General features: G+C 41.0%; 1 protein-coding gene across 3 annotated transcripts in view; it reads right to left on the reverse strand.

Moving 5' to 3' along the window:
- ZC2HC1A (zinc finger C2HC-type containing 1A) overlaps positions 1-11,959 on the reverse strand; it is a 59,924-nt gene extending 47,965 nt beyond the window's left edge. For all 3 annotated transcript variants that reach the window (XM_018079160.2, XM_018079168.2, XM_025895671.2), the window contains exon 1: positions 11,871-11,959. In XM_018079160.2, the coding sequence (XP_017934649.1) occupies positions 11,871-11,886 (16 nt within the window). In that variant the 5' untranslated portion in view covers positions 11,887-11,959. The remainder of the gene's footprint in view (positions 1-11,870) is intronic.
- Between the last annotated feature and the right edge of the window lie 4,533 nt (positions 11,960-16,492).

Here is a 16,492-nt window from a genome sequence, read left to right on the forward strand (position 1 = left end):
CATAGCAATGTTCAATGATTTGATCAGCTTTTGTCCCCAGTTTCCCAGTGGAAAACTATTTTCCATCTGAACACATACACTTGTTGATTAAGTGTGCGACCAGTAGTAAAAAAATGAATAATTTAACAAAATACTTCACAGCAAACACACAGATTCTAGGAGCCATGGGTTCCACTGAAAATCTTTTTTTCCCCAAAAAAATTAAAACTGACTGAGATTTTTGTACCAATATGTAACTATTGTCTATTTCTTTTTCAATTACTTAAAGGAAATTCATTAGCAGTATGTAACTACCTATAATGTATTAGTTGTATGCATACACTACAGAGCACAATGCATTTTAAGAATCATAATCATATGAAGTGTTGTGCAGTTTAAAACATTTATGTTTATATCTTTAATTAATATATATGCCTTTTCCATGTCAACATGAATAGGCCCGTCGTTGTCATAGCATAGCAGGACTGCACTGACAGTAACCAAGTTTTAAAAATGAAAGTCCTAATCAAGCTTCCTTTTGTGCCATCTAAATGTCTGTGTTTAGATGTATACAAGTAGGGAGAAGTAAGAAAAATACAAAAGATGCAAATAAATCTTGCTTTTCTTATATTCTTGCATTGAATTACACTTGAATGTTATCAAGATTTACCAGGAACTGATTTTTTAACCGTATTTTTTCAATCTCAATTTTAAACAATCGTATCCAAAAATTTTTCCATAGGTCTGTTTTCCTAAATCCACAAGCAATAACATGCACACTGTTTGTACATAGCTTAGAGGGCTGGAACCTGCCCTCACCATTGACATCATCATCATCATCATCATCATGGTTGGGCTTCGCAAATGAAGATTTGGGAAGGGCTCTACCCACGTTTGTTACAAGCGTGTTGGTGGCTAAAAAGGCCAATACGAGATAGACATGTCCGGTTGCAAAAGGCACAGCAGAAAGACTCCTTAGGTGGAATATTCTGCAAGACATGATTCCTTCTGAGTTGTCTTTTCTCCTCAAGAGTGATCCTGCGTGCTTTCTCAAAAGCATCAGCAGCGTTATAGATGGTGTGTCTCCAGACCTCCGGATCTGAGGCCAGAGTAGACCAGTTATGGTGATCAATATGGCCAAGGCTGAGATGTTGTTTCAGGGAGTCCCTGTATCTTCTCTTCGGGGCTCCTCTCATGTGGCAGCCGGTGGCAAGTTCACCGTAAAGCAAGATCTTAGGGAGGTGGTGGTCCTTCATCCTGGAGACGTGCCCTGCCCATCGCAGCTGTGTTCTCAGCAACATGGTCTCAATACTTGTGACTGCTGCTTGTTCTAGAACAGATGTATTGGTCACATAATCTGACCAGTGGATGTTTAGGATTGTACGGAGACAGCGTTGATGGAAGCGTTCTAGAGATGCAGGCGGTAAACGACCTATGATTCGGATCCATATAAAAGAGTAGACAGCACTAATGGCTCTGTAAACACTGATCTTGGTACTTTTCCTCACGTGTTAATTTTGCCAAACTCTTTTATGAAGCTTTCCGAAAGCACTATATGCCTTTGCTAACCTGTTGTCTATCTCCCCGTCAATCTTACCATCTGAGGAGATGAGACAGCCTAGGTAATTAAACTGCTGGACTGATTTGAGCTCTGATTGGCCAATGGTGATGTGGGGATGATGGAAGACTTCCTGACGCACAGGTTGATAGAGAACTTCTGTCTTCTTTAAGCTGACTTCCAGCCCAAAGAGCTCAGCCAGGGCTGCGCCGTGGGACCACTATGTGCCTCACCACTGACCTCAAGGGTAAATAGCAATGGTTGTAAGCTTTTCTCAATTATTCCACTCAAAAATATAAGGTATGCACAGATTTGTTTGTTTGCTTCATGAATTCATTCTTCAGTGTTCCCAGCACTCTTAGTAACGATAACCTACAAACTCACTTCTGCTAAAGAGTTCAACTTCCTTCTATGACATCATTCTAATACAACCCTCAGCTTTGTAGGAACAAGCGAGAAAGGCAATTCACGGCAACACAAAGTGACACAGTTTGTAGCTTTCAGAAATTAGCTGAAATAAATTAGAACAAGTGATCTTGAAATCAAGTATATAATCTAAGATGGAAGATCTGACTGAGACAAGAATTCTTTCAAATATCTGCCTTAGTAAAAGAAGAGAAACTGTATTTCCCACCATTTTCTTCACTGTTCACTAAACTCTGGAATCCGAGCTTGTGTTTAAATTCACCATTAAAAGAAGTAGACTTGATAGCTGCTCACCTGATTGAGCAGTATTTACATAGGACATACCAATGCATAAGGAATGCCAATTAGCACTTAGTGCAGCTACAGTTACAGAGCTGTATTTCCTTACAGCATTCCTAGCCTCCTTTGTTGCTGGCAGGTAATCATATTTGCCCAGAGCTATTTCTACCGCCAACACCTCCCCTGCAACACAAATAACTGACTCAAAGTACAAAAGGAAGTTATTTAAAAAAAAAGAATGTTCCTGAAGTTTTGTTGAAAACAGGAAGCCTAGTGTCCTTTATATTTGCACACTTATCCCTTCAGTTTCTTAATCATTCCTCTGTGATTTTCCCCACCTTTAAGGTTAAAAGAAAAAAAAATCCCCAACAAACCAAAACCACAAAATCTTAACACTTTTCTCTAGGAGTCCATGAGCCTTCTCTTAGAAGGGTTAGCGATGTCATCAACAAGAAATCTGAGAATTTAAAAATAAAACATGGGAATAACATTTAAAAATAAAACATGAGAATTTTGAAAGTTGCAAAAGAGTTGATTTTGGCTTTGTTTTGTTTGTTTTTTAAAAAGGCATTCGTGCATGACATCTCAGAAGAAACGTTAAAAGAAATGGTTGTTAAATTGGGATGTACTGGGGGGGAGGAGATTAAAAAAACAAGGCATACTAAAATCAAGATACAGAAGAAGGATATGCTTGACAAATTGGTCTGAGAATAGAAATTGGTAGTAAGATAGCGTAATGGCAATTTTCTTCATTCTTTTAGCCTAGCAACAATGCAGGATCTTTTTGAAATCACTTTGGTTATACATCCACGTAACACCCCAAATCCAGTTTTCTTTTTACCAATTTTAATACCACTAATCACCAGCAGTTTAGATGCTTCTATTAACTTGTTAACTTGGAAAAGGACTGACATAATTATTACTGTTCATCTAATCTAAACATATCTAGGGAAAAGATGAATACATTCAACATTGTTATGTGAATACTATAGAAGTAGTATTTCAGTGGAAGTGATGCCAGAACTACGATATAATGCTTTACATCCTGTTCTCCTACTGTTTGCCTGAGACCAGGTCTCAGTACTGAGTTCAACATAGTAAGAAGTTGGTATCTGAACTAAACAACTCGATTGGAAGTTTTATTAGCAATAATCTTATCACTTGTGTTTCTAAACTGTCTGTCAGAGCTCCTCCTCCAGCTACTTCCATTTTTTTTCTACCTACACATAAGTTATTGCACACATTCCTCTGAATATGGCCACAGTTTAGTTGCCTATACTTTCTGATCTTGAAGTACATACTGAAGTACATAGCTGTACTGTCAGTCTCCAGATGTACCACAGTGCTTTCAGTATACAGATGGGCTTAGACTTCCTTGAAACCTGGATTTCCAGGGAACAACTTTTTTTCTTTATCTCCTCTCATGTTCAAATACCACAACTGATTTATGGCAGAAGGTGTAAGCTGCCAGTTCTCAGATTTACCTTGGCACAATGCTTGGATCCATCAACACATACACGTTTGATCTGACACAGTCATGACTTAACACTAGTTCTTGCTGTCATGTTTACAGATAAAGCAGTTGTGGAAACAGATTCCACATCTAGAGAGAGCAGAAGTCTTCAGTATTGCAGTTTTCTCTTTTGGAGAGCTTTATATAGTCAAGAATGTGTGTGCACTTCGGTATAAAGTGCAGAATGCTTCAAACAAACAAGACTTAGTAACAGTATTTTGCCTTGTTGTAAAATCCATCTGACTGCCTTAAAAACCTTTTATTTTTTCTGCCACAGTGACAGTACTAAACTGCCCAAGGCCAGACAACTGTGACAATCAGAACCAAAACGCCTCACCAAATTCAAACTTGCAGAAACACTCCAGTACAATTCCCTGTCTTGAGACTACCTATTTGAAACCAGTATGTAATCTACAAGTGTTCAAAGTTATCACTTAAAGAGCACTTACCAAATACTTCTGCAAAACTGTATTTATTGCTTTTAGCATAACTCCCCTCTCATCTTCAAAAGCAAGGTATTTTCTACTTAAGAGTTCTAGATTTTGAAGGTGTGATAAAAAAAGCAGCACATTCCCCACATTAGTTAGAATCAGTATTAACAAGCCACAGCATCTAGCTCTCTGGGGACTGTCAGTCTCTAAAATATGTCCACTAATCAGTAATGACTGGGTTATATTTTTTAATCAACACATTAACTATAGCCTGAAAAGGCTAATGACAAGAGTCACCCAAAAATAATACCAATGCAGTGACGTAGGTAGGGAACACTTCTTTGAACCGCCAAATACAATTTAGAGTATTCATTTTTAAAAAGTAGTTTTAAAGATGTTATAGGCTATAACTCCGATGAGGGAATTTTTCTTCCCCCTGCCCCCACTGTAGGAAAGATGGAGTTTGAATGGAAAGGGGGGAGGGAGTCAATTACCTTTACAAAAGATCTAGTGGGGATTCCTAGCTAATGGCCCATCGAAGGCTGGAGTGAGGGGGGGAAGGAGTTTGAGATTTTTGTTTTTTGGACTACTGGCCCGGCTCAGGTGGGGGGAGAAGGCAGTTTTGCTGAGTTCTCTCTCTGGGATGGAGATGAGGTTTTTTTGTGGGGGCATTTTTGGAGAAAAGGCCTGGAAGCCAGTCTTTCTGGTTTTTCATCCTGGTGGGGCCTGACCACTGGCCTTGGTCGGCTCGCACGCTGCCTCATGACTCCAGCCGGGACCTACTGGGTTTTCATCGGAGAGTTGTGTGCCCACTGGGAGAAAAAGAGAAGCCTTGAGACACCGTCATCTGAGGACAACAGTGAGTTCCGGGGGGGGTTTTCCTTTCCCCTTTCTTCCATTGGGAGAAGGGTCCCCATGTTCTTTTCAGCTTCTCCCACGACCCAAGACCCCCCCCAAACCCCCCTTCCCACACGGTGACCGACAGGGCCCGACAGCGCCCCCTGCAGGCCAACACCGAGCACTGCAGGCTCTGCTCCTCCAGCGATCCAACAGCGCCCCCTGTCGACCGGGATTAGAACTGCGCTGAAGACAGAGAAGTATTCAGACTTTTTCTTTTGTTTGAAGGGGACTTCTGGGGACAGGACTATTGTCTAGGTTTTTTTTGTTCTGTTACTGTTCTTGCCAACATACATATATCTTTTAATAAAGGGTTGTTATTTCTTGTTTTTTTCCACACTTCCTCGATTAAAGCCCCTTAATTTTGAATTTACAATTGCTGAGAGAGAGGATTTTGGTTTGTCTCATAACTCATCCTCTTTAGCAAACATTCCAACCTCTTCAAACTGAGACAAAAGAGAATTAAATAAAATAATGGAAATGTGAATGTAAAAAGTAAGAAAAAAGTATACCAATGAAGGTGTAAGTTTTTCAAGTTTTCATTATTTTCCAAAAAGAATTCTGAAATGCAAATGAAAGCCAGACAAATACACCATACTGCTTAACAACAAGGCTGTATTTGCCATACTTTGGTAAAGTCTGCTTGGTAACTGAGAACATGCCTGATTTACCTCACCAAGCACATCCCTTCTCACCTCGGCTATTCAGCAGTTTGCAGGAAGTTCAGAGAAAGGACGAAGAAATCATAGTAAGCTCTGTCTCACAGTGTTCATATACTTTGAAACTTTTATGCAATTAGGTTATTCATAACTGTGTAACAAACAGCAAATCAAACTACTTTTATCTATCTACTCCTACCATTGGAGCAAAGGCTCATGAATTCTCTTCTACTTCAGTACTGACAATCTTGTATAAACCTGTCACGTCTCCTTCCAAAATAAAACTAAAAAAGCAGCGTAACTTCCATTCCTTTGAGCTGAAAAGATTTTCATAGTACCTCTGCACGTTACTATATCAGTTCTTCTGCTTGACAATGCAAATGCATTGTATTTGTCAAAATTACTGTTATTGCATTGAACATGAGGCTGATGATAGTGAGTTTGTTATTACTTCCTTGAAAATAACATATCAAGGAGAGATCCACTGCCTCAAAGTGACAACCTGGAGGAGGATTCCACAAAGAAGGTTTTCTTAGTGAGAAATGAATTGCATGAAGTCAAGAATGGCTGTAACAGCAGCACACGCACAACTCACATCACGCAGTACTGTCTGTCCTTCTTTCCTTCCTTCCTCATATGAAGCATAACTTTTAGTGTGAAAACATGCCAGCTGTAAAGTAACCAGCTCTCCTGGACTTCTCTCTATGGCCATATTTCACGGGACTCTTTCAAGCAGATCCCTAATGTCAACGCCCGCTCTCCTGAACTCCAGGGCTGAGATCCTGCTATTTACCCAGTTCCCTCCAGGATCCTGAATTCAATCATCCCATGGTCACTGGAGGAAAGGCTGCCCCTGACCTTCACATCTCACATGTCTGTATGTATGAAGTCCAGCAGGAGTGGACTTCCCTGTCAGCTCCTTTATCACCTGGGTCAAGAATGCACACCAGAAGCCTTCTAGACTGCTTTTGCCTTGCTGAGTTGTCCCTCCAGCAGGTATCAGGTGGTGAAGTCTCTCAGGAGGACCAGGGTCTGTGAATATGAGGCTCCTTCCAATTATCTGAGGGAGACCTCATCTTCTTCCTGATCAGGTGGTTTGCAGCAGACACCCAAAACAGCTTTTCCCACATTGGTCTGCCTGCTAACCCTGATTCATATGCTCCTAGGTGACTCCACAGCAAAGCTCCATGCATTCTCACTGCTCTCCCACATAAAGGACAACTTCCCCCTTTGCTGTCCAGCTGGTTCTTCCTGAAGAGCCTGTACTCATGCACCACAGCACTGCAGCCCTGTGAGCTGTCCTATCACTTATGCATGATCCCAACAAGATCCTAGCCCTGAAACTGAGTGCAGACCTCAAATTCCTCCCATTTGTTCCCATCGCATGAGTGTTAATGTATGGGCATTCTAGAGTGGCACTCAGTCATGACAATCATTCAGAAAAAATCTGTGAGATCTTCCCCCATAATGCACATGGAACAAATCCAAAGGTACGTAAGCAGCACTATTTGATCAATTTGAATTCCAGATACATCATCTGGTCTTCTATTAACAAGCTCAAGATCAACTAGAGGCAGTCGAAAGCATGTGACCTGCTCCAGTCAAGTGCTTTGTATATTCCTGGAACCAGATTTCACCCAAATGCAGCAACTGCTTTTGAAGATAATCACATCACTTCTGTGTGCAGGTAAAACACATTTATCTTTCCACTATATTCACCCAATTGAATTCAATTAATAGGTCACTCTGGTTTCTGCAATTTAAGTTAAAACTGCAAGAATTCTAAAAAACTACAGAAAAGGGCATAAAACCTCTAAGATGCTGAAGAAACCAATCTGAAACATTCAAATTCCTATCTACACATATTACTTCCTCTTCTTTAAAGGTGAAACATATTCTGGTAGTGTTCTTCCCCTACTGTATCAGCCTACACTCAGCTTTCAGAATTGTTCCTCAGGTAATATTTAATTTCAGTTTTTCCCCAAGATGTAAACGTTAATCACAAAATAGAAATGTAATAATTGCTTTTAAAAAAGTAAGCACATTGACCACAGTTATACCGTGTTAAATGTGAAAATCAGATCACTTAACAGAGCTGCAAGTATGCTTAGTGAAACACAGCTGTTCAATGCAAAGTCACATTTATCATTTTGTTTTAATAGCTACCAGAGACAAACAACTTCTTAAAAAAAAAAATATACATTAATATTAGTTTTTCATTTCAATCCTTAATAGTCTCCTTCTTGCTGATTTAAGAATAGTGTACAATAAAATTAATTCTTCTGTTGAACAGATTGAAAAAAAAAAAAGCTGAAGTTTGAAGTCAATGGAGCTAAAGAAAATGGCTGCCAAAGTAAAAAAACTGCTACAGGCATCCAGTGAGGCAAGACAAGGATGAACTCTAAAGGGAAAAGAAGACTCAAATTAATATTATTTTCTGTTTTAAAACCCAATAATTTTGGAAAAAAAATAAGACTGGGCAATAGCTTGTTCAGAAATTCTGTCAAAGCACGCATAAGCACTTGCTCTCAAGAGTCACATTACTAATGTGAAAGCCCAAAGGGGAATGCTTGCGCTGCTCAGACATTATCCGTGCCAGGAAGGGTCCAGGGACAATTCCAGCGCAGACCCCAGCTCCCAGTAGGAGATGCCATACAGAGAGTCTTGAGCCTTATTCCTACCAGACCTCGGGGACACACCCCGACTGCTCAGAGTCTACATGCTTAATCACAGGAGTCCCTGCTCAGCATCTGCAAGGGAACGCATTTGAGAGTGCAGGCTATTTCCTGAGCAAGCAGCCACCCATCCCCTTCCAACCACAACCAGCCTTCCCCTGCTGCCAGAGCACAGGCTGAAGGAGAACACTGGGGCTGGGTAAGCGCTGCCATTACCCACCACAGAGCTGGATTTTTGCCCTCCGACACAGCTGCCCCTCTGCCCCTTACTCCTTAGGCTGGGATGGTCTGTGAACAAGTGTGGGAAGCAGCATTCAGTTGGCTCAAGCAGCTGTTGTCGGCATCCTCCCAGAAAAAACAACAGACTGGAGAGAAGCCGATCAAACACCACCATCGGTCTGCTCCGGCTTAAATGAAGTCAGGAATTCAGTGCTTGGATCCCCTCCTCCATCTCCCTCAAGCGAAACAGAGCAATAAACATGCCAGTGTGACAGCTTTTTTTCTTGCCATCCAACACTGAAAGCAACAAGAACATTTTAATCCATCAAAAATGGCCCAGAGATTCAGCACATGGTGAACTACTCACAAACAGATTTTTAAGCTCACCTTAGAGAACACTACATTTTCAGACAGAGACAGTCTATTGCTCTAAGTATTTTCACCAGTAAATTAAATGAAAATTGAAAAACAGCCAAACAGCACACAGACTGCAAAGTAGCAAATGCTGAGCTAGTAACTTTAGACTTAACATCAGATTTGTTGCCCATAATGACAAGCATGTACTGATTCCTTTTACAAAACTTTGATACTGAAAGTCAAATCTGTAGCTTTAAATTTGTAATATAACAATACTGATAAAAATAACATAATAGAGGAACTGCCTTAAAGAAGCAACAAAAGTAAATTTTAGAAGAAACTTTTATGTTACATAGAAACTTATTTTGCCATTTCACCGAACATTTAAACTTGAACATAGTGAAAATATACAACTGTAACCCCAGAAATATTATTTACCTTTTTAAATGTCACTAACGCAGTTCCACATGCCAGCTACTACACATCAACTCTCCACCTTTTGGAAAGAACCATTATAAACTGGGTAGAGTCCTTTCTTATTAATAGCATGCTTATATAAACCAAAATAAAACAGATCTTGCATCTGTAATGCTGAGCTTCAGCAAAGCACCAACTTCTGAAGACGGAAAGTCCAGGACAAGCATCCTGAGCCTGAGGGGGTCTTCCACAGTCATAAAAAACACATCAGGAGAGTGCTGCCAACAGACCAAGTCCTGTCCTTCGCCATAACCACATCCCTCCTACACACAACTGGCAAGGACCTCCTGCACCAGTCAGCTCTGGGAAATGATTTTCCTGAGCACTAATATATTGATGCAGCAGGCTGAGCCAGATTTCAGAAGCTGCCCATACTTCCTTGTCAGATGGGTATGACTGTGCAACCACACATCCAAACACAAATTTAATCTAAAATGGCAACCAGTAATGTTCTTCTGAGTTGCCAATGGAGCAATGACTGGACAAAAGCATAACATCCAATGAAACGATTTATTGTTATTGGTTTTGCCTACATTTTCCCTTCTTAGGGCAACCTTTCTACAAAAACTTAATCTGAGCCTAAGGTAATATGCATCAAGAGAGACAGTCCAAACTGTCTGTAAGTTGAAAAGCTGTAAAAAAATAGCAAACCCACTTGCTTCAAATATTTTGAAACAGGAAAGGGAGTATTTTATTTCATTGAAAAAAAAAATTTGTTAAAAAAAAACAAAAACAGAGCACAAAAATGCAGAAAACTGTTCTTCAGTCTCAAGAACTTTTGCATTTAAGGACGCTGGATAGCAGTGGGAGATATGAGTGCTCACAAGGCAAGGACAACTAAAGTTTTAGAAATTACTTATTTCCTCTGCTATTCTCAATTTAATCTCGAGTGTTCAAAAGGATCATTTCACATGAAATTTCACATGCTTTGACAAGTTCTTGCTTTTGAAAGCACTTTCACAAAAAGGTTCAGTATAAACGTGAGATTTCACCTATGATTTAGCAGTTCTTCCTCCCACCGCTCACAGTGCCTTCTGATATACAAACAAGATGTAAACCATTTCCAGCAAAGTCAGAAACTGGATAAATCCTATTGAAAAAAAAAAAATCACAAGTTTTTTTCAGGCTTTTGTTGCTATCTGTGTTATGAAGGTGCTAGAGCTTATACAACACAGATAGCACAGCTGGCCTTGGTAAATTAGCTCAAAGCTATATCAATTGATAGATGGGCTGCACATGATGTACAGTCTCAAATGCAGTCAAACACACAGCTTACTCAAAACTAAAGCAAGTTTTCCCCTTTTGTACAGATAACATACGATTGTCATGAGAGTTGGAGTGCCTGATAAAGCATTATTTATGAACGCTGGACACCACCCTTCAGATTTTAAAAGCATTAGCAAAGAATGTTGAGAATCAAATAAAAGAAAAAATCTTGGGATTTTAATGCCAAATTTTGTCCATATTTATAATCTTGATGAAGTCACTAAGCACAAGAAAAGAGTCTGACTACTGTAAAATCTACTAAAGACACAGACCTACTAAGATCACAAGTATTCTGTGAAAATTAGTTCAGTTCTCCAACCGTGCTAGACGGGATAAAGAACAAAGGTTAGTTTGTGCTTACACCTATTTAAGCACTCAGTTACCTCTAGAGAAGTAGAGCATGGAAGACTTAATGACTGTTTTGTGACAGTTTCTCAGAGCAGGTCTCTCTTTTTTCTTAAGTAGTATGGTAAAAGCTGCTTGCAAAACACAGTAATGACAGGCCTACTAAAATGCTCAGATTGCAAGCTGTACCTTCATGAATTCCAAGCTGATATCTATGGACAGATATTCCAGAAAGCAAGGATATTTCCATTAATTCAAGCAGCACAGGACAAAGTTGCAAACACCCTGTCAGCAAACATACAGCTAGTTTTCTTCACCGCACTCAACACTCGCCTAGCATGATAAGCAGATCCCAACGCCCACCTTAGCCATCTGTTCGCAAAAAGAAGGGCTGCTGGCGAAGATGCTCGCAGGATGTACCGTACCCCGCCTAAGGTGCCGCCGAGCGGCTCCGAGCGCGGCCGCCGGGGGAGGGGGCCGGCGGGGCTCGGTGCGAGCCGAGACAAAGCGGGGGAGCCCGGTCCTGCCGCCGTCCCCGCCCCGCGGGCTCCGCGCCGGGACCGAGCCCCTCGCCTTTGTCCGCCGCCCCCTCCGCGGCACTTGCCCCGCCTCAGCCCCGCCGCCCCAGCAACTGCGGCCCGGGGGCTCCGCGAACGGGAGGCGGTGCCCGGGCCCGGCTCCCGCCCGTCGTCGCCACCACCCGATAACGCCCCGCCACAGCACAGGGGCGCCGGCCCAGCCCGCCTCGCCCCGGGCGCCCGCCTCGCCCCCTCACCTTGCAGCCCCCACCTTCCAGCCCCTCCATGGCGCGCCCCCGACCGCCGGCTCGGATCGGGCTGCGGCTCCGGCTCCGCTCCGACCGCCGCTGCTGTGGCAAACGCCGCTCCCCGGCACTGCAACAACCCGCCGCTCTCATTGGCCGGGCGGCCCCCGCACAGCACAGCCCGGGCCGCCTCTCCCCGCCCCGACCTCCCGCTCTGCCTCTGCTCCCGACCCCACCCCACCGGGGCGCGAACCCGCCGCCCTTTCGCAGCCGACCGGCGAAGGGAATCCCAAGCCCCGCTGCGCCCCACCGGGCCCAGGTGGTGTCACCCGCCCTCAGGCTGCGCCCTGGTCGGGTGTTCCCAAGGGAGCAGGGCACCGGATCTGGGCATCTCCCTGTAAAACACAGGCTTATCCTGGCTCTGGTGCCATCTGACGTGTCCTGTAGCCCATATGTCGAGGTTATGCTGTGATCGGGATCTTTTTCCAAGAGCAGCGCTTGTACATGAATCACAGAATGGTTCGAGTGGAAGGGACCGCTGGAGATCATCCAGCCCAACCTCCCAGCAAGGCAGGGTCACCTAGAGCAGGTTACACAGAGAGGTATCCGAGTGGCTTTTGAATGTCTCCACAGAGGGAGGCTCCACGACGTCCCCGGACACTAAAGTGAAGCATATAAAGAGCAATGACCGTGCGGTCGACAAAGCGTCTGAGCTTTCTCTGTGCGGACACGGGCGGCAGCTGGGATGGTTCCAGGGACTCGACACCCTCAGCGCCCAGGACCCGAACAGACGGGTGCTGAGGTGTGGCCGTAATGGGTGTCCCCTTGCTTGTGAGAAAACCAGAACAATCACGGGAAAAATACACAAAAAAAGTGGTTTTCAGGTTCACATCCTGAAAATAGCTGCAGACAGTGGATTCCTCCACCCTTTTTTCTTCCTCTTATTTTCTTAACTGAAAGAGATGCTAATATAAAATTAGTGTCTTGGGGGGGAATCTCCTGCTACAGGATAACATTTGAGTAATAGACGTTTTTGGAAGATAGTGCTACTAAATTGCCGTTAGCTAAAGAATATGAATAATGCTTGATACATATTGAAATTCTTTTGTTCGTTTTACAAACCTTCTCCACATTTTTAGCAACAAAAGCATTTGAAGATTTTTTTTCTTCAAGACATTATTTTATAACTAATTTTTAAGATCTTTCATTTGTCTTTCCTGTGGCAATATTCCATGAGCAAATCATAAAGTTTTTCTATAAAAAGTATAATAAATCTCATAGAAATTACTACTGTCTTGACAGGCACAAGCAAATAATTTCTCTTCTTATGCTAGACAAGTTGGTTGATACAGATTTACTTGTCCATAGAGTCACAGGTACCGTCTGCAAATGCAACTCAAAGATAGCAAACCAAATACATAAAACCTACATTAAATTGGAGATTTTAAACATGTTGTCTTCTCTGCATTCCCTTGGCATGGAACAAATAGATCCAGATGTTGCATGCCAAACAGCCAGCGTGTAAATCATGATTAATATATGATTAAACCATCATTTGAGATCAAAAGCTTGAATATATATGATAATTCTAGCGGCAATTTTTCTAGTTAGTTTAGAACCATAGAAAAGTACATTTCAGAGTTGCTTTTGATTTATAAAGTTTATGCTTATAAAATTACAGGCCAGAAGCAACGAGTTTGCTACCAAGTTGCAGAGTTCTAAACTTTGCAAATGATCCATTAAATCTTTTACATAGAACTTGTATAAGCCCATAGCTAGCAAGCATTTGCTGTTTAACTAACCATTACAATAGTGTATCAGAAGTGCACTTCCTTTCATGGTATTTCCATGTGTGGATTACAAAAACTAGAGATGTAGGTGTTCTCAGTTTAGTGAAAGGTTTCGTATTAGAGGTGCATTTAGTTTGGTTTGGTTTGTTGTTTCTCTCTGAAATTGGAGGTTACTTTTGTTAAAATCTGAGGCACATGGTAACTTCAGCTCACCCACCTTTAAGTGTCTACAGTGAGGTGTTCACCTCTGACCTATCTGTCAGGTTTCCTAGTAGAGTCTATAGAGATTTGTCTCTGTAGTTGATTTAGGCTATGGAATTAAGGGTGCAATCTGCCTGGCCAAATGTAACATCTGTTTCAGGATGAGAGATGAGTAAATAGTCAACACCTGCATCAGAGTAGGATTCTACTGCAAAGATAAAAGGTTCTTCTGGCTCTTGTGGATGGTGTCTGAACATTTGTTGTGCAATTATGACTATGGACAGCATATCTTAAAGGACTCCTGATGCTGAAAAGTTGCTGTCTTTTAATTGCAGTGTCCATATGGGGAACAAGGGACTCATCCTTCATGATCATAGCCACTGTGCTACATGAATGCCTTCATAAATTTACCTTCATACTGAAAAAAACCCAAGCCTGTGTTTTTCTTCTGTAGACCTACTATGCCAAAGGCAAGTATGTTCTGCCATGACATTCCTATAACATTTAGGATTTTTTTTTCCAAACCATATGCTAAATTTATTAATTGCTAGTTTACACTGCGTATGCTTGTGCCAACATTTATTTCTGGCTTAAAATTTTTATTGTTTACCTCTTTGATCCATTTATATGGAATTAGCATGTATTCTGTTTTCAGTATTTGGCTTATGTTAGCCTAAACAAAGTAGAGCTCTTTTGAACTGTCCTCAAAAACTATGCTTTCTATTTCCATAGTCATCATGGTACCCCTTATTGTACCTTTTCCATGTTAGTTCATATTGCATATGTGATCACAACCTTAAACTGTCTCTGAGAGGTGATCTTACTGCATCACTTAGAGTTCTTTGCCTCTGCTGGGAATATTTCTATTAATACATCTTAGGTTACATTTGCTATGCTATGGTAAGCTTATAGGCACCCTTATATATTTAGCTCCTTTCCTTTATCACTTGTTTTGCAGAGGCAGCAATGATGACAGAAATTTTAGCCTCTAAAAAGTAATGCAGTCCAAACTGCTTCTGTTTGGAGTCTTCAGTGTCTCTGAGGAGCAGCAAGAAAATGCATCCCTAGATGCAAAAATCTTCCTCATCTCACACTTGTTTTAAAGAATTGAAATACAAAAACTGGCATAGACATGACTATCCATGACCAAACCCCAGAAAGAATTCCAAAGAAAAGAGGTAAAAGCTAATCTGTGGTATGCTCAAACATTAAGCAGCGGTATAGATAATACTATAAATAATACTATATAGATATACTATAATAATGCCTAATATTGACAGTTTCCAAAAAGACTCAGGTCTTTTTCTGCTGGCCAGTAAAAATACAGTTTTTCAGTTCTTGTTGGTTAAAAAGAGGAGTTTGCCCACAGATTTAAGTTGGGAGTGTCAAATTAGGAGTTTGTGATAAATTAGGAAAACCTATTTTCCTGTGGTTTGTGAGCATAGATAAAAGTTACAGATTAGTCTGGATCTTTGGCTGCATAAGTTAGCATTTTCAAAAGGGCCTAGAAACGTGGAATTGTGGTCTAAGATTTGCAAGGATCCTTCATTTGGGGCAGAAGTGTCATAAAAGGACTAAGTCCTGTGAAATTATCAGAATTTCATTAACATTTCAAATGCTCTCTTTCACTCTTTGAATCCCTGTCACAATGACTAAAATCTTTATAAAAATCAAAACCTTTCCACTATCTTTCATTTTAATAATGAACACTGGATAAAGAAGGATTTCCCAAAGCGGTATTTTAATTAATACATTTTGCACTATAACTAACTGCTGGGAATTCAGAGACGCTTGCGCAGGGGGACTTTAAAATTTAAATATTCCTAATAAGCTTTTTCTTACAATTAATGCTAATTGAGGACTACAGACAAGAATGATTACTCTCCTACTATAATAATTCCTCAATTAAATTACTACAAGAATGCCTTTTGTTCTTTTGTGGGTTATAGTCACAATTTATATTCAGGATTGGAGTATTGTGATTTTGCTATCAATCTTTTTACCAAGTCCTTTTTTTCAGAACAGTTTTATAGTTTTGTTTGCTGTGGTACTCCTAAATTAGACAGAACAAGACCAGAAAGCACAATAAAAATTGGTAAGCAGTGCTGGAGTGAACAGTTTTTGGCCTCTCCAAACATAAATTGCTCAACTGATAAAGCTGAGTCTAAACTGGAAGTATTGGAGCAAATGAGTTACAATAATACCAAAAGACAAAGAAAATAATAGTTTAAATTCTAGGATGCCATACTGTTAGGTATAATTTCTCAAGCCAAGAAGCCAATAACAGAAGGAGGCCAGTGACTGTGACTTTGTCACTGGATGTAGTACCCCTGCTGTTCTCTTATTTCTGTATATTGGCTTTTGCAACCTGTATAACAGTCTCCATATGTTGGGATGCTAGTTTTTTACAGTTCTACTAGCAGGTTAGTTCTTAAAAAATGAGTGGGAAATTCAGAGTACAGAATATATAAACCAAACAAGTTGACTTCTAGTAAATCCCCTGCACTGTTTGTGTTTAATTTCCAACATGCTTCCACTCTTCAGCTTGTTGGTTTAGGACACAACCTAATACATGGCACAAGCCAAAAGTGAGAGATTACTGCAGAACAAAGCAACGCTGAAAAGCTGATTTTGCAAAGCCATTTTATATGAGAGAG

This window comes from Manacus vitellinus, unplaced genomic scaffold (genome assembly GCF_001715985.3).
Source record: "Manacus vitellinus isolate BGI_N305 unplaced genomic scaffold, ASM171598v3 scaffold_1_pilon, whole genome shotgun sequence".
Classification (NCBI taxonomy): domain Eukaryota; kingdom Metazoa; phylum Chordata; class Aves; order Passeriformes; family Pipridae; genus Manacus; species Manacus vitellinus.